The sequence below is a fragment of the Ahaetulla prasina genome, chromosome 1 (genome assembly GCF_028640845.1).
Source record: "Ahaetulla prasina isolate Xishuangbanna chromosome 1, ASM2864084v1, whole genome shotgun sequence".
NCBI classification, from domain to species: Eukaryota; Metazoa; Chordata; class Lepidosauria; order Squamata; family Colubridae; genus Ahaetulla; species Ahaetulla prasina.
The window spans coordinates 163,998,722-164,024,208 of NC_080539.1; the positions used below are offsets into that span (position 1 = coordinate 163,998,722).

Consider the following 25,487-nt stretch of genomic DNA (forward strand, 5'->3'; position numbering starts at 1 on the left):
GCCCCGTGACGTGTTTCCAGAAACCGGTAACGCTGCAAAAAACCACGTGACAGGGAGGGAGGCCAGGGCTACCACGGCGTGTGGAGAGACACCCCCCCATCTACCCCACCCCCCAGTCAAGTAAGGATCACGTGAGCCCAGGAATTCTGCTCGCGATCGGTGCAGAAGAGGAGGAGCAAAGGAAGGGCCACGTGGCCAGCGAGGCGCTTTAATCACTGGCTAGAGAGACACTTGCATGCAGGCAGGCTTCTGTCGGTGGCCGCAGGGCGCTTGGATCGGGTGCGCTGCCAAGCCGAACCGTTTGTTAAATTGCCGGTTTGCCCCCCCCTTGCCCCTCCCCTCCCCACCATTATTTACTGGTGTCGGGTGGGCAGGGAGGTGCATGGATCCTCTGCCCACTTACCCGACACCGGCAAGTAATGGTGGGGAGGGGAGGGGCAAGGGGCAAGGCGAACCGGCAATTTAACAAACCGTTTGGCCGAACCGTCTAGAACCGGCAGAATCACATCACTGCACTGTCATCAGTTGGGGTTCAAGTTGAACCAAGTGGTTATTCCCCCTTGCTTAAAATGGACATTCATAAACAGATAGCATATATGTTATATGAAATATGTATGTTTGTCTATCAGAGGTGGGGAACTATGGCCCCTTTATGATTTGTGGACTTCAACTCCCAAAATTGAACTCATGGCTGCCTCAGGAATTCTGGGAGTTGAACTCCACATGTCAGGAAAGGGCCATAGTTCCCGCACCCTGCCTTAAAGAAATGATTGATGTCACAGAGAGAAACACCTCAGACAGATTGAACAAGAGATTTAATAGTAAAGGTTAAATAATGATCGGAGTGATTGCGTTCTTAACTTTTGATCCCTGGGTGGAATGAACTTTATTCACGTGTTTTCCCCTCACTCTTCTTTGAGTAAAACCATTGGGCCAAACCTTTTCACAGCTCTTTTTTCCACTATTAGCAACAAATAGGGTTACTCTGAGCCAGTTTACAAGATGAAGAGATATTAGAGCTGTCATTCCTCTTGTGAAAGAAAAGGAAAACGGTGGCTGTTAGCAGCCAGCAAAGCAAAAATTCCCGCTTTCTTGGTTGTTGGCAGCTACAAAAGGGCCATTCAATATAGAAAGCAGTACAGGATTTGCCATAAAAACCTATATATATATCTATTTTCTTAACCAGAATCGAGTTAAAGGACTACCGCTGCTTTGAGGAGGGGTGCATGCCGTAGAGCAGGGGTGTCAAACTCGTGGCATCACATGACGTATCAGGACTTTTATTCGCTTTGCTAAACTGGGTGTGGGCGTGGCCAGCGGGTGATGCATCTGGCTCGCAGGCCACGAGTTTTGACAGCCCTGCCCTAGAGCAATGACAAGCTGATCCTATCATTGCTCCTGTACTGGCTGAATTTAGCCCTGCAAGTTGACAGCTTACTGATTCAGCTCTCTATCAGAAAAATAAGCTTATGTATTGCATTTGCATGACTAAGTAATCTATAGTAAGACGTCTATGGAGATTCTCAGTCATCCAGGTCATAGTTGTCCCAAAGGTGCTTTTTTTGGACTTTCTGGTTTTTCTTTGAAGACGTTTCGCTTCTCATCCAAGAAGCTTCTTTAGCTTCTACAGCAAGATCCTCCTTAACTGAACTCCATAAACCTTCCTAAAAGGGTCCTCCTCTACTTGCAAGCAGTTAATTCAGCATATCCTGACTCCAAATGTTAGGTCCACCAGAGCCCTGTGGCTCAGAATGCCCCCTGAAGGGAAGAGGCCGCAGACAGCCATGGAGCAGTCAGCCAAATTTAACAGAACAGTGCTGCCTGCACACTAAGGGACTCGGCTTCCTACTGCTTTAAGTGAAGATTCAGAAGCTATAGCTGGAACAGAAGGCAGTGGCGTGGGCAGTTCTTGGGGCCCCTGAAATGGCTGTTACTGCTTCATGAACTGCACTGGGTGCTGGTCTGTTTCCAGGTACATTTCAAGGTGTTTGTCATCATCTACATGATATGAGTCCAGTCTACTTGAGGAAATGTCTCATTCTGATGGGACTGGTCTGTCCCATTTGCCTTGGTAGAGGAAGCAAACTATGGATCTTGTCAGCCAAGGAATTTCGACTGGCAGGATCCAGTAGAACCTTCTCTGTCATGGTTTCTGCCCACTGGAACCTCTTATGCCCTGAGGTGAGATTGGCTGCTACTTCCTGATGTTTCGAAAGAGCCTCAAGACTTGAGGTGGTGACTAATTAAAATTCAACGCCACCTGCCCCCCTTCCTCTGTGTCCAGCTTCCTTCTTTGCCATCTTGTCTCCTTGGTTTTTATCATTTAATGTTTTTATTTGCAATGTTTTTATAATGGATGATTTTAATGTTTTTCAATGTGTTTATGTCATAAGGCACCCAGAGTTGTTGGATATAAGATGGGCAGCAAATACATTTTATGAATGAATGAATGAAATCTTTGTGTGAAAATTGTTCCTCATGGAGTAAATTAGAATATAAAACCAGAGCAACTTTAATTACACAAACTAAGGGGTGCTCAGAAGATACGTGCCTTAGTAGGAGGTATTTTTTACTTTTTCCCAAGCTAGTTTGGGAAGGGAATAGGAAAGAATGATACATCTAAATCCATCTTTGTGAAACATAGACCCTAAAGCTGGATCTATGGCTCCCCATTAACAAAAGGGTTTGCTTTTGCCAGAGCAAAAGCCATCCTGAGTGAACCTACCACTCAATGTACACCTAAAATTAAAACATAACCATTATCAAAACGATCAAGGGACTCAGGAGTTTTACTTGTCCTCTTTATTCAAGTATTTCACAGCAGTTATATTACAAATTACAGTAATATGTTCAAAATATCCAGAATTTTAAAAAATTAAATAATTTACTTAACTAATGCAAATAAAATCAAGATGCAAAAAAGCGTAACACAATTCTCTGAATACAACTTATAGAATCCAAGATTTATTATAGCTGATGAAGTAAATCTTATTTTATCAAAAAACAGACACACATGAATAACCCAAAAGACATCCCCACTTCTGAAGTAAACCAATGTACAATACAGAAAAAAGCAGGTACAAGCTCCAATTCAAGCTTAATGTTGAATTCATATAAAAGGGAGAGAATTATGAGTTGCTGCACATATCCAAATATGACCTCCAACTTAACAAAAACTAAAAGAAAAAAACAAAGAAAACATGGGAATGTAAATTGTTAGCAAAATGAAAACAAAACAAAACCAATCACCCAGTTATCCTATAATAAATACATTGGCATATGAGAAAACTCAAATAAGACTGAAAACACAAAACATAAATTAATCACAGCTGAAATTCAAGCTTGCAAACACAATTAACTCCACAGCCATGGTTATCTTAGAGCAGTTTCATCATTATCCCCACAGAAATTTAACCTCCGCCTGGCCTAGGATGTGGCCTTGCACAGGAGTTCATTGGTGATTCATAACAAGATACAGGAATTGAATTTATTGCCAATTCTCTGTGGCAGAACAAGAACAAAAACACAAAGAGAGGTGACCTGACAACATGAATAGAATAACAGGTTTAACTCTACAATTGCTAAGCTATTAATAAAGAAAAGCAATACATGGTTAGTGTGGTTTTGGAGCCAGAAGGATGGATATATAATTTTATTCATGTTGCCAACTAACACATTTATAGAAGCTAATTCTTCTCAAAAATCTATAACAATTAGAGGAAGTTCCTCACTTTTTTTTAATCAACATTCAAAACTACAAATATTTTTCCCCTCAGCTGATAAACTGGAAGCATTTTTAATGCCAGACTTGAATTTAAGATGCTCTTTTGAAAATTATTTGACAATTATTTTAAAGGATTTAAACTTGTACAAATTTAACAACCTGTTAAAAATGTATGCAGTTTTTTCTTTTCACAAGTGCTGCTGCTACTTGAACTAAAGAATCGCTGAACTACAATATCTTAAAAAATGCTGCAAGAACCTGAGACTTGCAAAAAATCGTTTTACCAGAAACTTGCTACAAAAAATCTGCTACATTTTATTTCTGAAAGTTTTATAACAATCCTCATCATAATACAAAATGCTAATGGACTGACAGCGAAATGGCCTAAGCAGATATAATGGCAATAAATATTAACAGAAAAATGAGAAAGTTCCCGCAATCAAGTTTCTAAAATGAAGTACTAATTTAAAAGGTTTTGAGTTTAATCGCACTTTCCCACCTAAAAATACAGCATTTCTACAGAAGTCATGTTCAGAATAGCATCCCTCAATGCCTCTCAGGAACCCAAGAGCCGGCTAGCAAGTGAGGTTGGCCTGGGGAGGCTCAGTTAGAAGGATCAGGCTTGGATGTCAACTTGCAAAGAAAAGGAACTACTGGTGTAGCCGATAGCCAGAGCCTGATTCTCAGCTGCAGCCGGCACACGGGGTGACAAGTACCTTAAGCTTCAGCATGTAAACGGCAGCAGGACAGATTACAACCTCCCGTAAACACTGTTGGTAACTCAAATACAAAAACGCTGAGGTAGCTAAGCATCTCTGCTGTAGTCCAACATTGGGTGATTTCATTTTTGCTTCTTGGAAGCAAAACACAATGAATTGCATATGGGGGGGGGGGCGCTGTACTCCCTCAACTAGAGTTTATATTATAAAGGGATATTAATTTATAGATGACACTAAGACCAAAAGAAGCCATGGGACCATGCTGATCTTTACATGTTGATCTGAAACCAATCATGGGTGAAGCAGATTGTTGGCTGCCTGGAATGTCCTCTTCCTTTTAATTCCTAAAATAGGAAAAGTGTCTGAAAACATTCAACTATCACTGAACTCTGGAGAACGGCAATATTTCAGGAGCTAATTCAGAGGTTCAAGAACTAACCATTTAAGGCTACTTGGTCATTTCCCCTTTAATACTGTCCCAAAATGAATTGGGGTGAATCAGTTTGGTCTAATTCATATGCAGATGAAGGACTGCAGGACCAACTTGCCTTTCCTGTCTATGACCACGCAGCAAATCTTCGCTTCCACATTAATGGAAGTTTAGAAAGAAACCTGTTTTTAAGGACTTTGAACAAATAAAATGGAGCAACATAAAAAAAAACCAAAAAAAAACAACCCCACACTACATCCACCTTAAATATCCACAGTGAGACTTTTTTTTAAGGAGTATAAGGTTGTTTTAGAAATGAATACATCTTATCATTTAGAGATAATATGAATTAAACTTATTTTCATAATTTGGATTATCTGAAGAGCAACAGAGAAATGTTAAAACATAATACTGGCTGACATTTGACAGTGCAGGAACCTGAAACTGTTCTTTGGGAACACAGGCTTTTAAAAATAACTAACTCTGTCATTGGCTACAATCTCAACTTCTTAATAACTTCCTCCTCCTCTTTCTCCACCATCACCACTGACTAAAAAGGCACATTGAAGGCAGCTCTAAAGAGCCTCATCTTCATATTATTGTATACCAAAGTCAATTCCTTTGTACCACAATTCTTCACTGCCTGCTTTAAAAACAGGCTTCTGTCCTTTACCTCAGTGAAGAAAAAAGAAAGAAAAGCAAAAACAAAAAAAAATCTTGGAAATTGCCCACTTAAATAATCAGATCTGCTCTATCCAGTTTGTGGGTGTTTTGTCAGCCTGCTCCGTTTTGCCTGAAACTTCTCATAAGATAACACATGTAGACAGCAGAAATGAAAGCAGTTTCTGTAGCACCAAAAATCTCTGTGTTGTGGCATTATATTCTTTATTTATATCAAGATACAAATATTTTGAAGTTCTGTTTGGTTCTTGTAGGCTGGCTGGTTTCAGTTACCTGAGACGATAGCACCAAATTCATAACAGAACGTGAGACCAAGAGCGAGCATGTTAAGACCGAGGCTCTGCATATACTTGGTGCAAGTGGAAAGCGAATGGCTCAGAAGACTGCTCTCCCATGAGCAGCCAATGAAAAGACAAACCCGCACACCTTGGAGAGATGTGTTCACAGGAATGTTTCAAACATATCAACTGTTCTTTCCATTTCCTGGAAGGAAACAAGATTATTTGATTATTCATCACCAGTCAGTTAAACAATAACATTTCTCTACAAAAGTCTCAAGAAAGAGACTTCAATCTCTTTAGGGTTCTAAGAACTTCCATGCTTTTCATAGTAGTGCCAAAAACTAAGACACAATTCGCACTATAATTTGGATAAACTTTACTTAGACAAGAGCATTCAACATTAATAAAAATGACATTTTGTCTGGCTTTGTCTAGTGCGCCTTGAATGATAAATTAAATAAGAAAGTAAGTTACAATCTTTACTTCTTTTTTTTTAGAATACCGAGATAAACTTTCTCATTAATATATTTCACAAAGGATGTAATTGGATATTTTGTTTAATTTGTTTAATACTCTATTCCACAAAATCACTTCATAGATACATGTTTAATCTTGAGAAATCACACCAATGCCATTTCACTTTAGGAAAAGTAGAGAGTTATCAATCAATCAATCATGGATCCATCTTTCAATAATCACAATGGAATTAAAAACTAAATTAATTTTGCTATAGTACAGCATTCCAAAAATCAATACCATTATAACATTTTCACTACCAAATTAAAAAAATGACAATTACTGATCGCTAAAATCTTATTCTTCTTTTCCAAATAGAGCTCAAAGTGTTTAAACAACACTTCATGCAATACAACAAATTCTGGAGAAAATTTAATAGAATTGGGTGCAATATTGGAAGAAGTGCCTCTGCCCTTTATCTGTGGGATTGTGATTGTGGTGCTGATATGCAAACAATTGAACGTATTATGCAAGATTGCCCACAATATGTGTTCTCTAGAAGAACTGCATGAAGCAACACCAGATGCAATCACCTGGAGAGCTAAACTGGACATCCAATTATGTTTTGCATATAATTATTTGGACAATGTGCATATGTCTACATCTCTTCTGTCATGTTCTCATCTTATGCTAAATAAATATAAATAATATTGAATATGAAACAAAACAAGCCAAAACATTTTTTAAACGAAGTAAAGTAGTTTAAACACTTTTAAAATAACATTTGTTTTCCTGCTAGCAGAAAGCTCTCTGAGACACAACTAGCTGGGCTTGCTTTGACTTAGAGAAGATCAGATGAATCACGTACAGCATATTCTAAAAACAGGTTGCAAACTTACTTGTACAAGTTGCGATTTGTCATAATCTTTACGATGCCGATAGATGCACTGATTAAGTAGAGAGTAGAGCCTCTCCAGCTGGTCAACTGTCAAGTTGTCACTTTTTTTAACCAATAAATCGAGTAAATTCTATGAAGAGAAGTTTGGAAAAAGCTCACATTAAGTTTGAAGGCAGTGTAACATTTTGCTTTGTAACTGTTTTATGTGGTAATTATGTGATCTAAATCAGGGGTTTCCAACCTTGGTCCCTTTAACACTTGTGGACTTCAACTCCCAGAGTCCCTCAGCCAGCAAAACTGGCTGAGGAACTCTGGGAGTTAAAGTCCACAAGTCTTAAAGGGACCAAAATTGGAGACCCCTGATCTAAATTACTAGAAAATTTCTATGAATTGTCAACTGTCAACTATGTGCAGAGTTGAACAATGAGGCTTTAAAGATTTGTTTATAAATAAGATATGGGAAGAAGAGATTTTTGCTGTTGTTGCGTTTTTAGAAAAAGTGATAAACTATGGTATCAAAATTGAAGTTACATTTCCAAAGGAATTTCTTGAAAGAAATGAAGAGAAGGTTATAAAAAATAATTTGTGGGACATTGTTTGATGAAGTTAAATTACAATATTGTAATTGTTTCTGGTAATCCTTAATGGAATCTCTTCTGATTAACTTTGAATGATGATGCTTTAAAGATTTGCTTATAGATATAAGACTTGGGAAGAAAAGATTTTCTTTGCATTTTTAGAGAAATTTACTTACTAGATTAAAGTTAAAATAGTTGTTGTTATTTCTGGTAGTTCGTAATGGATTTTTGCTGATTAAGATTACCGTATTTTTTGCACTATAAGACACTCTGGATCATAAGATGCACCTAGCTTTTGGGGGAGGAAAACAAGAAAAAAAAATCCGCCTCTGCCTCCCAGCATCCATCGGTATTCATCTGGCTAGTGTACTTGCAGCAAAGAGCCTGGTCAGCTTCAGCACGTTATCGCAGCCTGATTTAGCACTAACAGCTGATTTGCGTTCCAACCACCTCCCGGAATACTGCTGATCAGCTGTTCCAGGCTGTGGGGATCGCTGTCACCTATCACCATCTCCGAGCATCCCCTTTTCGGCCTCCACACACCCAATTTTGGGCCTCCATGTGTCCCGTTTTCGGCCTCCACACGCCCTGTTTTCGGCCTCCGCGTGTCCTATTTTTGGCCCATTCCAGGCAACCAGAAATGCCACCACCATCTAGTGCCATTGGCATAGCGGCAGCAGCGATCTATGCCACCTGGAATGTGCTGAAAACCAGACTTGTGAAACCAAAAGCAGGTGTGCGGGGGTTGAAAACGAGGCACGCAGAGGCTAAAGCAGCTGACGGGTGGGGGCTGGCAGGTGGGTGGGGCTTTGGTAACATTCGCTCTATAAGGCACACAGATATTTCCACCCCTTTTTTGGGGGTGGGGGAGTGCGTCTTATAGACTGAAAAATACGGTAAATGGTAAGGCTTTATTGATTGCGAATATGTAAGTATGGAATGAAAAGATTGTTAGAGATGTTAGAGAAGCTACTGAAATTGTTTGTACTTCTCTTGATGAAAGGTGAAGTAATTTCTTTATATACTTCTTCCTTTTTTCTTTTATATATTTTTCTTCTCTCGCCCATACTTCTCTCTGCACTTTCATCTTTTTTGTATTTTTCTTTGCACTAGTTTTTAACTTTGTATATTTAAACTTTAATAATTAAAAATTATTTCAAAATTCTATATATTAAGAGATTCTCCATTTTTTGGTTGAGCAACAACACTAAATTATAGTAATTTGATCCAACTTGACTGACCTTATGAAATACATTTAATATATAATGAAAGAGAAGGGGATATATTTTTAATTTTATAAGATACTTGGGAAAAAGAAAAGAGAAAGAATAAAATATTGATATTAAGATTTAAGACTGTATATCCAGTTAATCTTACCGTTAGCCTGACACGATCAACAACTACAGGAGGTACAGGGTCTAACTGTTCCTCTGGAACTTGTGTCAAAGCAATTTTACGAAGTTTCTTATTTTTCAATGTACCTACAAATAAATATGGATGAGATTACAATAATTCTAAAATGTTATTCAACTGCATTCCAAGCAATGGAGCTAAATTTATTAAATGGAAATATTTAGACTTAAATAGTTCTCGCTAACTAGTTTTATAGAAAGTGGAAGCAATGACAACATGGCTTAGTTATTTTTCATCGTTTTCCTTCCTTCACCCATCATCAAGGTTAATGTAACAATATGGTTTTTATAAATAGCATTTCCCCCCATAGAAATGGAGGAAGTCACAATACTTCAAATCAACCTAGGTTAAGCCTTTCCTTTCCAACTTCTGAATTCATGCATCTCTCCAATTGACCAGATATTCTGAGGTTTTTCCTAAAATATAAATATTAATAATATTATACATTAATATAATTTATGAAAAACCTCAGAATATCTGGTCAACTGTAGAGATGCATGAACTCAGAAAAAGTTTGGAAGGAAAGGCTTAATTTAGGTTGATTTGAAATTTAATTGTGTCTTGAAGCCAAGATAAACTTGATCACAAATGATTTGAATCTCCCTCCCTCCCTCCCTCCCTCCCCCCCAAACATATATAGATATAGATATAGATACAGATATAGATATATATGTAGGTCTTGGCATATTCGGGTCTTTTCCCGTGTAAGGTTGAGGGTATCTTGGCGACGTTTCAACGAGGTCTCACTCATCATCTTCAGGCTGGTGCTTTCAGCTTCGTGCCCATGTGAGCAAAGCGTGGTCTGAGCTGCCGTCTCTCTATAAATACTGGTGGGGAGGTGGGGAGTGTTGCTGTGAGCGGGCCGGTTGGCTGTGTGGTTGTATCTTGATTGGTAGATGGAGTGGGTGTTTGCAGATTGGTCGAGATGGGGAGAGTTGCTGTGAGCGGGTTGGTTGGCTGTGTGGTTGCATCTTGATTGGTAGATGGAATGGGTGCCTGCAGATTTGTCGGCTGTTTGGTCTCGTCGAAATGTCGCCAAGATACCCTCAACCTTACATGGGAAAAGACCCAAATATGCCAAGACCTACATACTTATACCCGTGAAAACTTACTAAAACAAATATATAAACATATTCTAAGCAAAATATTTTGCCCTAGCACTGTGCTGAATTCAAATGCTCATCTTTTTTGGGGCTTCTGTGTAAAAACATTTCTTCCAAATCATTTCTGAAATCCTATTCTGCATTTACCTCAAGTATGAGATGAGGAAAAAAACAAAAAGTAATATATACATTTCATGTACCTTCTTTATCTGATTCGTTTTCTTTAGTTTCCATATCTGTGCTTGGTGATTTCTTTTCGTTATTGCTGCACTGTGAAATCTCACTATCAGCCTGTTGTAGTACATGTTCTCCTTCCGGACTATAATTTGAAGCCTCTGATTTTTGGGGAGAGTGTTCATCACTTGTTACCCCTTGTTTGGGCGTACCCATATCAACAATGAGACTGACATTCAACGATTCGCATTTGTCATACTGACATGGTGGAAGAGGTGTGCTTTCAGAGGCCTCACCATTTAGATGGTCCCTCTGGGAACCCGAGTCTTCCTTAGAGCCCTCTTCTACATTGATCATAACCTTGTTATTTACTACCAAGGATTCATTGGAGCTCTCTTCTGTAGATGGAATGCTATTTTCTTTCCCGACTGTCCCATTATCAAGTCTCTGTTCTCCATGTATATCCATGACATCACATGATGACTCATCGTTTGTTAGAGAAAGATCTCCGGTTTCCTCTCCATTCTCCTCAGTGCAGTCAATGCTTCCTTCAAGCTCCCCATTTTCCAGGAGTTTGTTATCATCCCCTTGATTTTCATCATCTGCAAACTTGGCATCATCTTCATCTTTTTTCAAATTATTCACTTTTCTCTTTTTAATAATGCCTTTCCCCCACTGTGAACGTCGTCTTGATTTCCTTCTCAATCGAACTGTATCATGAAGACAAATTATCATTTAATCGACTTCATTATTAGATATTTATATATTTGTTTGATATGTAGTGCTTTTTAATCTATGAGTAATTAATATATTACTTTTTAATCTATGAGTAATATATTAATAAAGTCAATATTGTAATATTAAAATACCACCTACCATGGTGATATTAAGGTCATCCAAGGCACCTTTGATCCTAAAAATGTTTTTTTTAAAAAACCCTCTGTACATGCATACAAAATATTGCAGCAACCTTCTGAATAGAAATATTTTATTCTGCTACCCCGAACGGAATGATCATTACTGCAGGGTGGATTAATAAAGATGGAGGCAGTTTTTATATTTAAAAAAATAGAATTGTAATAATTATGTGTTGAAACCCAATCCACGAAGTAGAAATCAAAGAATATTATTAAAAATGTAATAAGTGTAATTAAAAATGGATTAATTCCTGTCAAAGTTCAGTACCTTCAAAGCCATGGTGTCTGTTTTAAAGCAACTACAGACTTTTATAAATTCAACAGAAAAATAATGTTTTATATGTAGCAAAACAGGATACGTTTTCAACCTCTGATATGTTACGAACGAGCATTATCCTGTCTGTATGATTCTATTTAAGAATTCCATCTTGAGATGTGGGTGGAGAAGTAATTTGAAACTTAAAAGAGCTTTTCTTCAGAGAAAAAGAAGCCATTAACAGAGATCAAATAACCAAACCAATTTCTAATTTATAAAGTAAGATTAAAAGATATTATAGAATTTGAGAGTTTAAATTAGAATGAATCTCCTAAAAGTATAATTGTAACTACTATCACATGGAAGTCCAATTAGGAAATTCTCTAAAACCAATGATCTTCATTCTACCTCTTCAGAATTTCAAGAAACTCCCATTCTATCATAAGATATGAGCTGAACCCAAACCTTTCTATATGTAAATTATATATTCTTCAATAAGACGAAAGTATCTCATTAAAATCAGTACTATCAATTTAAGCAACGTAACAAAAGAGAAGATATGAAGTGCATTCTATCAGGCCAATAAGAAAGACAAAATAATTCTGTATCTTGAGAATATTAGTTGTCATCTACAAAAGAAAGAACTACATTTCTGATGTGAAAATGGGCTAGCAATGTTAAGGAAAAAAAAGAAACAAAAGTTGGCATGTATTTCTAATATTTTGGGAGCACATTTTTAGAACTTTGTTCTTCCAAGTGGGCCACGCTATACATGACTGAAAGTCTTATGGGCTACTGGACACTGTTTACAGAGGATATTTCTGAAATCACAATATTTTCTTTGGGCAAGGATAAATCTCAAGCCTTAAGGAAAAATAGCTATCCATGAGGTTTCACCAATTTTACATGCTCAAGTCATAATTCAACATCAGATATAACTTAAAGTCAGGCAAGTGAGCTAATTAAATAACAACATCAAAAAATGTAAATGTGCTTTTGACACCATCTACTGGCAATACTAAGCAACAATCTACAGTAGGTTCTATAACTAAATAAAATTTATATTTACTATAGTTGTTATTTGAATATGTTTTACCGTATATACTCGAGTATAAGCCGAGTTTTCCGGCACGTTTTTTGTGCTGAAAAACGCCCCCTCGGCTTATACTCGAGTCTACCCTTGCAGAGCCGACCCAGGGAGAGGGTTTTTTGCCCTCGGGAACAGCTGGGCCGGCAGGACGAGCCCAAATGCTGCCGGCATGCTTTGCCAGCTCGGCCGGCTCGTTTTGGGGCGGCGGCTGGCCTCCGGCGTTTTCTTCCGCCGCTTTTTGATGGCGGCGGTGGTCGGCGGAGGGGGGGGGGGGCGGAGGGGGCGTTCGACATTTTCGCCCCCCTCTCACTCGTCCTCCTCTTGCCCGCGGTGGGGGCGGAGGGGGCGTTTGTCACCCTCGCCCTCCTCTCCGAAAAGCCGAAATTGAGTGCGAAGCGGCAGTGGGGGTGGGGGGAGGCCGCCGTGAAGTGCCGGCTGGGGGAGCCCGGGATTGGCTCCTGGGCTCCCCCAGCCGGCACTTCACGGCGGCCTCCCCTGCCGCCGCACTCAATTTCGGCTTTCGAGAGGAGGGCGAGAGTGACAAACAAATAGAGTTCTTCTCGCCCCTTGGCGTTTGTCACTCTCGCCCTCCTCTCCGAAAAGCCGAAATTGAGTGCGGCGGCAGTGGGGGTGGGGAGGCCGCCGTGAAGTGCCGGCTGGGGAGCCGGGATTGGCTCCTGGGCTCCCCAGCCGGCACTTCACGGCGGCCTCCCCTGCCGCCGCACTCAATTCGGAGAGGAGGGCGAGTGACAAACAAATAGAGTTCTTCGCCTTGGCGTTTGTCACTCTCGCCCTCCTCTCCGAAAAGCCGAAATTGAGTGCGAAGCGGCAGTGGGGGGAGGCCGCCGTGAAGTGCCGGCTGGGGGAGCCCGGGATTGGCTCCTGGGCTCCCCCAGCCGGCACTTCACGGCGGCCTCCCCTGCCGCCGCACTCAATTTCGCTTCGGAGAGGAGGGCGAGTGACAAACAAATAGAGTTCTTCTCGCCCCTTGGCGTTTGTCACTCTCGCCCTCCTCTCCGAAAAGCCGAAATTGAGTGCGAAGCGGCAGTGGGGGTGGGGGGAGGCCGCCGTGAAGTGCCGGCTGGGGAGCCGGGATTGGCTCCTGGCCCCCAGCCGGCACTTCACGGCGGCCTCCCCCCCCCTGCCGCTTCGCACTCAATTTCGGCTTTTCGGAGAGGAGGGCGAGGGTGACAAACGCCCCCTCCGCCCCCACCGCGGGCAAGAGGAGGACGAGTGAGAGGGGGCGAAAATGTCGAACGCCCCCTCCGCCCCCTCCGCCGACCACCGCCGCCGCCGCCATCAAAAAGCGGCGGGAGAAAACGCCGGGGGCCAGCCGCCCCAAAACGAGCCGGCCGAGCTGGCAAAGCATGCCGGCACTTCAATCCCGGGCTCCCCCAGCCGGCACTTCACGGCGGCCTCCCCCCACCCACCCACCCACCCCCACTGCCGCTTCGCACTCAATTTCGGCTTTTCGGAGAGGACGGCGAGTGTGTCAAACGCCAAGGGGCGAGAAGAACTCTCTTTATTTGTTTGTCACTCTCGCCCTCCTCTTACTCGTCCTCCTCTCGCCCTCGGAGGCGGAGGCGTTGTCCTGAATACATCCCAATAAAATGCAAAGGTTTCAAAGCATGTTTTGGAAAAGCAGCGAGGATGGGGAGAATGCTGCCTTGAATGTGAAAAGAAACGTGGAAAACTCCAACTACAGTATAAAAAAAACATTTGCACTCAGTACTTTTTATTTTATTTTATTTTTGCCAAGTTTTCCTAGGGTTTTTTTCCCTATGGAAATTGGGGAGGTGGGGAGAAAGAGGTGAAAAGAAAAGCCTCTTGGAAAGCGGAGAAATACGGCAAGAACAAACAATTTCTCCCGAGAGGGGGCAGGAGGAGGAGGAGGAGGAGAGATGGGGCATTGCAAGCTAGGGTGGGAAGAAGGAGGAGGAAGAAGAAGGGAGGCAAAAGAAACCGACCCTCGCGCTGATCAGCAAATTAGCTTTCCTTCTCCAAACCAATTTTTTTTTTAAAAAAAAACCCGTTCTACCCAGAGCAAATGGCAAAAAAGCAGCCCGTGTTGAGTCTGATTATTGTTTCATGGTGGTTGCCCTCTCTGATCTCCTTGTACATGACAAGGCACCTCTAACCCAGCGCTTTGTGTTTGTTATTGGTAATTCTCCTCTCCTTCTTCCATTGGAGTCCTCTCCTTCCTTTCCGAACGGGCGGGCGATTTACCTTCTCTGCCTCTTTTATTTTCCTGGAGGTGGAGGTGTATTCCTAAGGATGCCTTCAGTGCTGGGGAAGGAGCCGATCCATGGAGGGGAGGGGGGCGACGCTGCCGAGAAGCCGCTGCTTACAGAGAGCGAAAGAGCCAGGGAGACCTTGGCATAGGTGGGCGGCTGTTTGGTCTCGTCGAAATGTCGTCAAGATACCCTCAACCTTACATGGGAAAAGACCCAAATATGCCAAGACCTACATACTTATACCCGTGAAAACTTACTAAAACAAATATATAAACATATTCTAAGCAAAATATTTTGCCCTAGCACTGTGCTGAATTCAAATGCTCATCTTTTTTGGGGCTTCTGTGTAAAAACATTTCTTCCAAATCATTTCTGAAATCCTATTCTGCATTTACCTCAATTATGAGATGAGGAAAAAAACAAAAAGTAATATATACATTTCATGTACCTTCTTTATCTGATTCGTTTTCTTTAGTTTCCATATCTGTGCTTGGTGATTTCTTTTCGTTATTGCTGCACTGTGAAATCTCACTATCAGCCTGTTGTAGTACATGTTCTCCTTCCGGACTATAATTTGAAGCCTCTGATTTTTGGGGAGAGTGTTCATCACTTGTTACCCCTTGTTTGGGCGTACCCATATCAACAATGAGACTGACATTCAACGATTCGCATTTGTCATACTGACATGGTGGAAGAGGTGTGCTTTCAGAGGCCTCACCATTTAGATGGTCCCTCTGGGAACCCGAGTCTTCCTTAGAGCCCTCTTCTACATTGATCATAACCTTGTTATTTACTACCAAGGATTCATTGGAGCTCTCTTCTGTAGATGGAATGCTATTTTCTTTCCCGACTGTCCCATTATCAAGTCTCTGTTCTCCATGTATATCCATGACATCACATGATGACTCATCGTTTGTTAGAGAAAGATCTCCGGTTTCCTCTCCATTCTCCTCAGTGCAGTCAATGCTTCCTTCAAGCTCCCCATTTTCCAGGAGTTTGTTATCGTCCCCTTGATTTTCATCATCTGCAAACTTGGCATCATCTTCATCTTTTTTCAAATTATTCACTTTTCTCTTTTTAATAATGCCTTTCCCCCACTGTGAACGTCGTCTTGATTTCCTTCTCAATCGAACTGTATCATGAAGACAAATTATCATTTAATCGACTTCATTATTAGATATTTATATATTTGTTTGATATGTAGTGCTTTTTAATCTATGAGTAATTAATATATTACTTTTTAATCTATGAGTAATATATTAATAAAGTCAATATTGTAATATTAAAATACCACCTACCATGGTGATATTAAGGTCATCCAAGGCACCTTTGATCCTAAAAATGTTTTTTTAAAAAAACCCTCTGTACATGCATACAAAATATTGCAGCAACCTTCTGAATAGAAATATTTTATTCTGCTACCCCGAACGGAATGATCATTACTGCAGGGTGGATTAATAAAGATGGAGGCAGTTTTTATATTTAAAAAAATAGAATTGTAATAATTATGTGTTGAAACCCAATCCACGAAGTAGAAATCAAAGAATATTATTAAAAATGTAATAAGTGTAATTAAAAATGGATTAATTCCTGTCAAAGTTCAGTACCTTCAAAGCCATGGTGTCTGTTTTAAAGCAACTACAGACTTTTATAAATTCAACAGAAAAATAATGTTTTATATGTAGCAAAACAGGATACGTTTTCAACCTCTGATATGTTACGAACGAGCATTATCCTGTCTGTATGATTCTATTTAAGAATTCCATCTTGAGATGTGGGTGGAGAAGTAATTTGAAACTTAAAAGAGCTTTTCTTCAGAGAAAAAGAAGCCATTAACAGAGATCAAATAACCAAACCAATTTCTAATTTATAAAGTAAGATTAAAAGATATTATAGAATTTGAGAGTTTAAATTAGAATGAATCTCCTAAAAGTATAATTGTAACTACTATCACATGGAAGTCCAATTAGGAAATTCTCTAAAACCAATGATCTTCATTCTACCTCTTCAGAATTTCAAGAAACTCCCATTCTATCATGAGATATGAGCTGAACCCAAACCTTTCTATATGTAAATTATATATTCTTCAATAAGACGAAAGTATCTCATTAAAATCAGTACTATCAATTTAAGCAACGTAACAAAAGAGAAGATATGAAGTGCATTCTATCAGGCCAATAAGAAAGACAAAATAATTCTGTATCTTGAGAATATTAGTTGTCATCTACAAAAGAAAGAACTACATTTCTGATGTGAAAATGGGCTAGCAATGTTAAGGAAAAAAAAGAAACAAAAGTTGGCATGTATTTCTAATATTTTGGGAGCACATTTTTAGAACTTTGTTCTTCCAAGTGGGCCACGCTATACATGACTGAAAGTCTTATGGGCTACTGGACACTGTTTACAGAGGATATTTCTGAAATCACAATATTTTCTTTGGGCAAGGATAAATCTCAAGCCTTAAGGAAAAATAGCTATCCATGAGGTTTCACCAATTTTACATGCTCAAGTCATAATTCAACATCAGATATAACCTAAAGTCAGGCAAGTGAGCTAATTAAATAACAACATCAAAAAATGTAAATGTGCTTTTGACACCATCTACTGGCAATACTAAGCAACAATCTACAGTAGGTTCTATAACTAAATAAAATTTATATTTACTATAGTTGTTATTTGAATATGTTTTAGTTCCCAAAATATACAATGTGCATTTCGCCCAGTGCTGAGTGAAAATATCAATAATTTTTATCAAATATAAGCAAGGAAATTAGCAGTGTGTGTGTGTGTGTGTGTGTGTGTGAACTTGTGGCATGGCACAAGGAAACAACAATTAATGACTTAATAGCCAGACATCCACCTTCCAATTAACAACTAAAAGCCACACACAGCCAGGAACCAAATACAACGTATAAAACAGTTCAGTGCACATATTCTGGAGGGAGAGAAGTTCCCTGATGATGTGCTACAGCTTGAGCCTGAAACCTTGGAAAAATAAAGCTTTGGTCTTGGTGACCGATTCAGATTGGATCCTGTATTAACTTCCTCCCAATCACATTGCAATTTCCATATTTAAATGATAAAATAAGTAGAACTTGAATTTCTTTGTTTAAAAATAAAAACATGCAAATAACTTATACTGTGTTTCTTCCTCAAAGCCTATGCTCCCCAAGCAACCTCCATCTACTTCATACTGCTAAAATGTGGTGCCAAAATGGTGGAATTTTCTTTTTACTTTTGAACAGATTTTTTTTTTATATAAAATTCAGACTAAAAGTCCAAAAGTTTCTTTTGGGCTTAACACTTTTAGTTTGAGCAATTCGACCCATAAGCTCTAACAATGGAAAAACCATCATCTATTCCCCATGATGACATTCTAATGAGCCTTGGGGCTTTTACGAGGCCAATCTTTCCTCCCATCCACCGAGTTTATTTTCCTAGTTTTCTAGAACCTGAGCCAGATTTTTAAAAAAAAACTTAATTACAGACAGGAAACCAATACATGATATCAAACTTGCATGAATAGGTAAAATATAGCAATTTAGTTTCCTATAGTATCAAAAGGAACTTAGATGTCTAAAGCTAACATTGTTCAAAAGCCTTTCCGTTCGCTTCCACTTACATGAGAATAATATATCCAGTTAAGGTTTTAAAAGGCTAATTAAACTGCTTTTATTGCCAAAACAATCTAAGAAGAGGTAGAGACAGAAATGATGGTGAAAAAGGAGGAGGAAGAAAGAACAGAGAGTCTTTCACATGATATGCTCAGACAGTCTTCTGGTCACACAAAATAATCTGAAATACTCACATGCACATTTGTTTGCAGAATTGTGCCAAACTGTCATTGTATTTTTTTGCCGGTTCAGGAACGCCTCTTCAGCTCTGTTTTCTGTTTTCTGCACAGTGGAACCATGAGCATTTGTTTGTTCTGCTACAACTGATAAGCCTGTGCACAGAAGGTAAACACAGAAGGTAAACACATTTCAATAATCCGAGCAGCATTAACCAGCCAAGTTTTGGAAATCTGCTGGAATACTATATTAAAAACCACACAACAGTTAACTGTGTTTACCTTAACAAAGATTTACACAAAATATTTATATCAAGAAACTTTACTTTTCTCCAACAAACGCAAGTATCAGACATATAGCTTCAAACCTATCTAAAAACCGTTTTAAGGAACACTCATTTGGCTTATACACAAAGTTTAATATCCAAAGGGTGGGTGGGTGATTGGTTGGTTGGTTGGCTGGCATGCAAAAACATGGCAGCAAAACAGAGTATACTGCATTAATTGTCTTATAGCCACCTAGCAGGCTCCATTCTATCAGGTATCCCCAAACTAGTTGACAAAAACCATTTTTAAGGGCCTTCTGGAGGCGATAAGGCTTGGAATCAACTGCCCTTCAATGGGAATGATGTTCCACAGGGTAGAGACAACAATAGAAAAGCTATGCTCCTGCGTCCTGCCCAACAACATTCCATGGCCAATGGGACGAACAATATACCTCTCTTCATCCTATAATTGTGCTGTAATCCGCTCTACAATGCCAAGGATAAAATATTAACCACATATTGGACCCGACAATTAAACTGAGAATTGGATAGTTTGTATAAATTAATCCAATCATTTCAGAGTAAATGTTTGGTTCTATGAAAGGTGTTAATACTGGCTTACAGAGAAAAGTGGACAGAACTATGCTATTTGTTAAGGCACCATCAACGTTCAAATACTATTGCACTTTGACAATAAATTGTGCTCAAGTTGTTTAGCTTCTACAGGAAGTGAACTAATTATGCTTTAATCCATGGAAATCAATAGGACAAGTAAATCATGACTAATTTAAATTCCCCTGATTTCAATAGACCTTAATTTAATGTACATTCAATTCAATGTTTTTTTTCTTATACTATATATACTGTCATTTAATATTTTAGCAAAAGATGTACACAAGTGCTTTTGTGTGGATTATTTGTCAATAAAACACCATTACAGCTCCAGTAAAAGACAGTATAGATTTATTTTAATTATGACTCCTGTAGCATCAATGGCTTGCAGAGTCTTTATAGCTCTTTTCTCACCATCAACCCCATCTCAGGAGGACTGCTACTACAATTAGGGATTGTCAATCAAGAGTGATGAGAAACATGCTCAGGTTACTGATAAGAAATTATGGCTGAGCAAAAATCTGAAACCATCCACTCAGGACAGGAAGAGGAAGATTTCTAGAAGACGACTTCCTGTAATTGCCATAGCAAGCTGATAATTGGACAACATTTATGAGAAGAATTGCAATGGGAGGCTGGATCTAAGCTGGCAAAATATTTGTGGGGGAAGGAGAGATGTCCCTCCAGACAGCAGGTCCTTGTGAACAGACCATAGGAACTGCCATTTTGCAGTTGGCTTATAAAAGTCAGGGCCGAGAATTCGGATTCCATCAAACTCACACTTGTAATGCATTCTTTTATTGGATGTTAAACTTGACTAAGCCTTATTCCTTAATCATTTTTTGGATTTTTTAAAATTGTACTGGAAAAAGTAAGACACTTCAGATCAGCAAGGTTTTACTATATTCATTGGGTAAATGTCCTTCTCCTTAGAGGAAAATGATGTAAGTTTGATTTTAAAAATTTTGTATATATAGATTTTAGAAAGCTAATAGAGGATTAAGGGTTCCAAATGGATTTGGAATTATAGCTCTGAATTAATTAAAAGAAATTTTCCCATGGGAAATGACAATTGTTTTGGATCGCTCTATGAAAAGGGTATCTTGATATTTGGACCCTAGAGGGAGCTAGAGAATCAAGAAAAGAATGGAGCATAAGTTTTTGAATATTGGCCTGCCAAACGTTTTGATAAAACAGAGCATATTGTAATGAAGTGATAGAACAAGTTGTAATGGGTAATTTTGAAATTATTTTGGAGAAGGTCTTAAATATGATAAGCAATGAGAAGGCTATGAAGAGAAGTATGGAAGTACAAATGGAATTGATTAGTTATTTCATAAAGGAGATGTTTACAAATGCATACTATTTGTAATTAATAATTAAATATGACAAACTATTAATAGGCTGCTATGATAACACATTTGATAGGATTCAGTATCTACAAGCAGAAGAGTAACAGAAGTATATTCTTTTGTCCCATGCTTCTTGCAGTGATTCCATGTGGCACCAGGGGTCTATGATGAAGAGAACAGACCATACAGCTCGGTGAACTGAGAGTAAAAGATTGTGCGGTTAAAAAAAAATAAGGAGCAAGTGTAAGTAATTTTGTAAGTGATTCCTTCATAGAACATCTTCCATGCAATTATCCTTTACAGTATACTCTCTTTTCACTTTGAATGTTTGACTTTTCCTTGGAGAGGTGTCTGAGGACAAAGGGGGAAAGATGTAGCAAAAATATATTCCACCCACCATATTCTGCTGAAGGATCTTGGATATTACCTCATGGTATGTTAAATGGCCTAAGGTTAAAATGTTGCTCAGTTGATACAACAAACATGGCTTATGTTCAATAATGAATGAGACCGACCTTACCACTCTCCTCTTCTCTATAACCCCTCAATGGCCATTGCTAGTTCATTTTAAAATTCTTTGAGCCTCTTCCTGAAGCCTAGCTTGTGTAACAATTATGCCGTTTGCCTGTAGTTGCTACCTGCTGTGAACCAAAGGATCAAAACTAAAACAAGCTTTGGATTATTCTGTGTTTGTCTCTCTGATTAGTGAAGGCAGCAAGGGCAGAGAACACACTATGCTTCAAAAAGGAATAGTTATTGGAAAGGTTGGTGGAGTGGAGGGCAGTAGCCAGCTGCCCTGATCAGAGAAATACATTCATAGCTATCAATGCTTGGGACTGCAGAAAAGGCTAGAGGTTAACACAATCTATTCAAATACATTATCAGTTAAACAGATATAATTATAATTGGTCTTGCAAAAGCCACTTAGGAAGAAGTTAAAAATCTGTTCTTCAACTGGATCAATAGTTAAAAGTATTTTAACTACGCTCTACTGAAATGCTTGAGTTGGGTAGAGTGCAGCAGCAGTCTGCAGATTTCTTATTCCAAAGAGATACATCTCATTTTTGTGTTTTCTAAATAGCATTTCCTGAGACAAATTGATTTTTTCCCTGCATGTTGGGAGTTATTTGAATTTAAATATTCAACTAACAAGTTGATTCATGTATTCTAAAACCATTATTTAAGGTAGCACCTGAAATAAGCATGATTATTAATTTGCTTATTCTTTCAGCAGCAACTTGAACAAACCTCAACTTTTATTACAAATAATTAGTTCTACAAATATTCTGTCTGATGACTTCAGCTCACTAGAATCCATGTATCCTTTTTTCAAAGGAAGGAACTGGAGAGAAGGATGAAGAAAACACATTGTTGTGCATATAAACTTTTCTTATAATGGGTGTCCAATGAATATTTCACTAACAACTGAGAATCGAGGACTATACAAACAGTATTAAATTTACAAACTGGATTTAAAGGGCCCACTCTCCAAATCAAAATAATGTAAATTAAAAAACAATGCAGTTCAAAAATTCTTTCTTCTGACAATAGGCCCATTAGAGACAGTGTATCAAGAATTCAATGACATTTATATATTTTCACTGCCATAGCAGTAATATAGAATAAAAACAGGATTATAATACCTCGTTTTTTCCTTGCTTCCTTAATTTCTTCACACATTTTGTTGAATTCTGGGTCCAGCTCAGCAGCAATGATAGCATGTGCCGTATCCTTCAGAGTACAGGCTCTGTGTCTAATAATTTTATCTATAAAATGAGTATAATGTAACTTTATAGTATCATAACACACCACAACTACAAAAACATTTTTTGTTGATTTTTATATTTTTAATAATTTTTGCCTTAGAAGGTATATAGGTATATAGAAGTACTGGTATATAGAAAAAAATGATACATGTACATCAAACTGCAATTAACAGAGATTAAAGAAATCATATTTCCAGCATGACTCAAGTAGCAAATATAATGTAAATAGAAAGACAACTTAATTCCCTCCCCCATAACAGAAGAAAACAGAAAATTAGTGAAAATTTGGTTTTGCAGCCAAATTAGAAAATTTGCAAAATTTGCAAAACCAAAACTGAAAATAAGGGATGCCTCTGAAGAATAGCCTAACAATCAGTTGTTGGCCTGGTGAATTTAACCTTGTTACTACTCGTCTGTCATTCCATGTCTTCTCTTACCCTCATGTCTATTCTAGTCTTCTCCCATCTTTTTTCTCCTTTTTCCCCTTCCCACAGCACCTAACCCCCGCACCTCCACTCACCCCATTGCTAGCCTTTCTTTCTTCTATTTGTCTATTTCTTCTGAAAGGATATTGGGAGTGTATTTGCTGGTAATGTGGTTCTATGTGGAAAAAAAAGACCAAATGCCATATCCAGATAGAAAACAATCAATTTTTAAAAATAGGTAACTTATTTTACAGGCAATTAACTTTAAGCGGTACTTATTTATGCAATTAATTTTTTCTATTCCCTTAAAGCTATTAAAACCTCAGAATTCTTCCCAACAGGCAGGAAATGTTATACATTCTCAAAAAGATTTGGACAAAAGAACTGGTAACACAGAGATCACTACAGTATTTGTCTCTGGTGATATTGGCCATTTATGTGCCCATGAATTTTTTGAAGGGCTTTTCACAATATATAAATCTAATTATAACAGACTGACAGGAAACAACTGGAGAAAATAACGAAATACCTGCAAATAAAAGTAAAAAAACTGTGGCAAAAGAAACAGAGATAATTAAATTCTAATAGGTGCCTTGGATATTATCCCAAAATGTTTGAAGCATACTTGAACACCATCCACATTGAGAAAATCACCATCAGTCAATTGCAAAAAGTAGCCTTATTTAGAGCAGCTTCCATCCTTTAGCACCATCAAACACAACATCTGCCTACCCCATGTCCTGGAAGGACTCAATGGGTGGATAAAAATGCCAAACACAATCCAAATTCATGACTGACCATGCAATCAAGCATAAATAATAACAAACTTTAGTAAATAATCCTAGAATACACACTTCTGGCAAAGCTAACTTTCAAACAATTTATATTAATAGGAAGCCATTTACACAGATATTTAAACTGCAATTGCTTTACAGTTAAATATTCTTTCATATTTAAGCAAAAGATGAAATAATATTTTCTTACCTCCAGGATCTTTATCAGGATTATATTCCAAAGCATTGCTGCAGATAAGATCTATATCTATTAGAAAATCCTTTGCACTTAAATAGTTGTGTTTATCAATTCTACTTATTATGGTAGAAAGATCCATTGGTTCTTTGATCACTTCAAGATAATCTGAAACCTATAATAAACATGTAAGAGTGACACAGATTTATTATAACTCTTATATTCAACAGCTTATTTACATTTTCAGAATGTTTAATTCAAAACATATGAACCATCAAGGCTACAACTAGCATTGATATAATCAATATATTATACTGCTGTGTTCACTATAAAATTCATTTACTCTGGCACAATTTAAGTATTTGCTTGTACCAAAGTCATCTTGTTTTGTATAAAACAAGTATTTTTTTAAAAAATCATTTTTTAAGTATAGCATATGAATAAAAGACTTCAAACAAATATTAAAGAAGCCCAATCACATATATTTCTATGGTATTTAGAAGACCTAGCAAATAAGTTTTACATTACCAGTTGAAAACAGAATCATGAGAGTTAAAGAGTCTACAATAGACATTATATATTATGGGGCAAAGCTATGATATAAAATCAAGGGAAAAGTGAAAATTCACCCATATTACTTCTGACAGATCCACATTACTATATACTCTGATTTGGGGGCAGGAGAATTAGGTCGACATTTGTGGATCTCTGCACAAACAGCAGATATTGTTGCTCAGTATAAACATTCTTAAAATACAACGCCTGCTTAGAGGTAAGGTGTCCAAAGTATTAATCCAATACATAACTTAAATAACTCTAAAATATTAGTGAAGAAAAGGAAAGGAAAGGAAAGGAAAGGAGATAATTTATCTTATTTTAAAAGCTGTAAAATCAATTATTACAGGGCTATGCAATTCTATATTTGAGGCTGTGTAGGAATAACAAAAAGAAATATTCGTAATTAAAAATTATAATGTGGAGAAGTATTAAAACGATGTAGAATCTAATGCACACAACATGCAAAAAACTCAAGCAAAATACCAACCTATAGCACAAACAAAACAAGAAATCTGATTTGGGAAAATGCCTTCTTAATCTAATCCATTTATTCCATCCTCTCAAAAGAAAATTATATACTAACAAATCGGGGCCAAATCTTATTCACTGTTTTGAAAAGGAGAATAAAAATTGAATGTCTTGTGTAATGGAAGACAAATTTGCAATAGTTAATCTTAAAATGTCAGTAACATGCCAGGAATGGATTTTAATGTAAAGTTTATTATGTTGAACTCTTTAAATGTTTTTCTCTTGGTTATATAATATTCAAAAGAAAAAGATTTCTAAACTGGGTCA

General features: G+C 38.1%; 1 protein-coding gene across 2 annotated transcripts in view; it reads right to left on the reverse strand.

Annotated features, from left to right (window-relative positions):
• Positions 1–2,787: 2,787 nt before the first annotated feature.
• The window catches only part of ATAD2B (ATPase family AAA domain containing 2B), an 80,434-nt gene continuing 57,734 nt past the window's right edge, over positions 2,788–25,487 (reverse strand). Inside the window, exons 22-28 of one of the 2 annotated variants that reach the window (XM_058179621.1) lie at positions 24,150–24,309; positions 22,618–22,740; positions 18,763–18,900; positions 15,403–16,086; positions 9,145–9,248; positions 7,191–7,319; positions 2,788–6,037 (exon numbers count right to left, since the gene is read on the reverse strand). In XM_058179621.1, coding sequence (XP_058035604.1) covers positions 5,996–6,037; positions 7,191–7,319; positions 9,145–9,248; positions 15,403–16,086; positions 18,763–18,900; positions 22,618–22,740; positions 24,150–24,309 — 1,380 coding nt within the window. In that variant the 3' untranslated portion in view covers positions 2,788–5,995. Of the gene's footprint in view, positions 6,038–7,190; positions 7,320–9,144; positions 9,249–15,218; positions 16,087–18,762; positions 18,901–22,617; positions 22,741–24,149; positions 24,310–25,487 lie in introns of those variants that run through there. The other variant, XM_058179611.1, reaches the window with a different exon arrangement.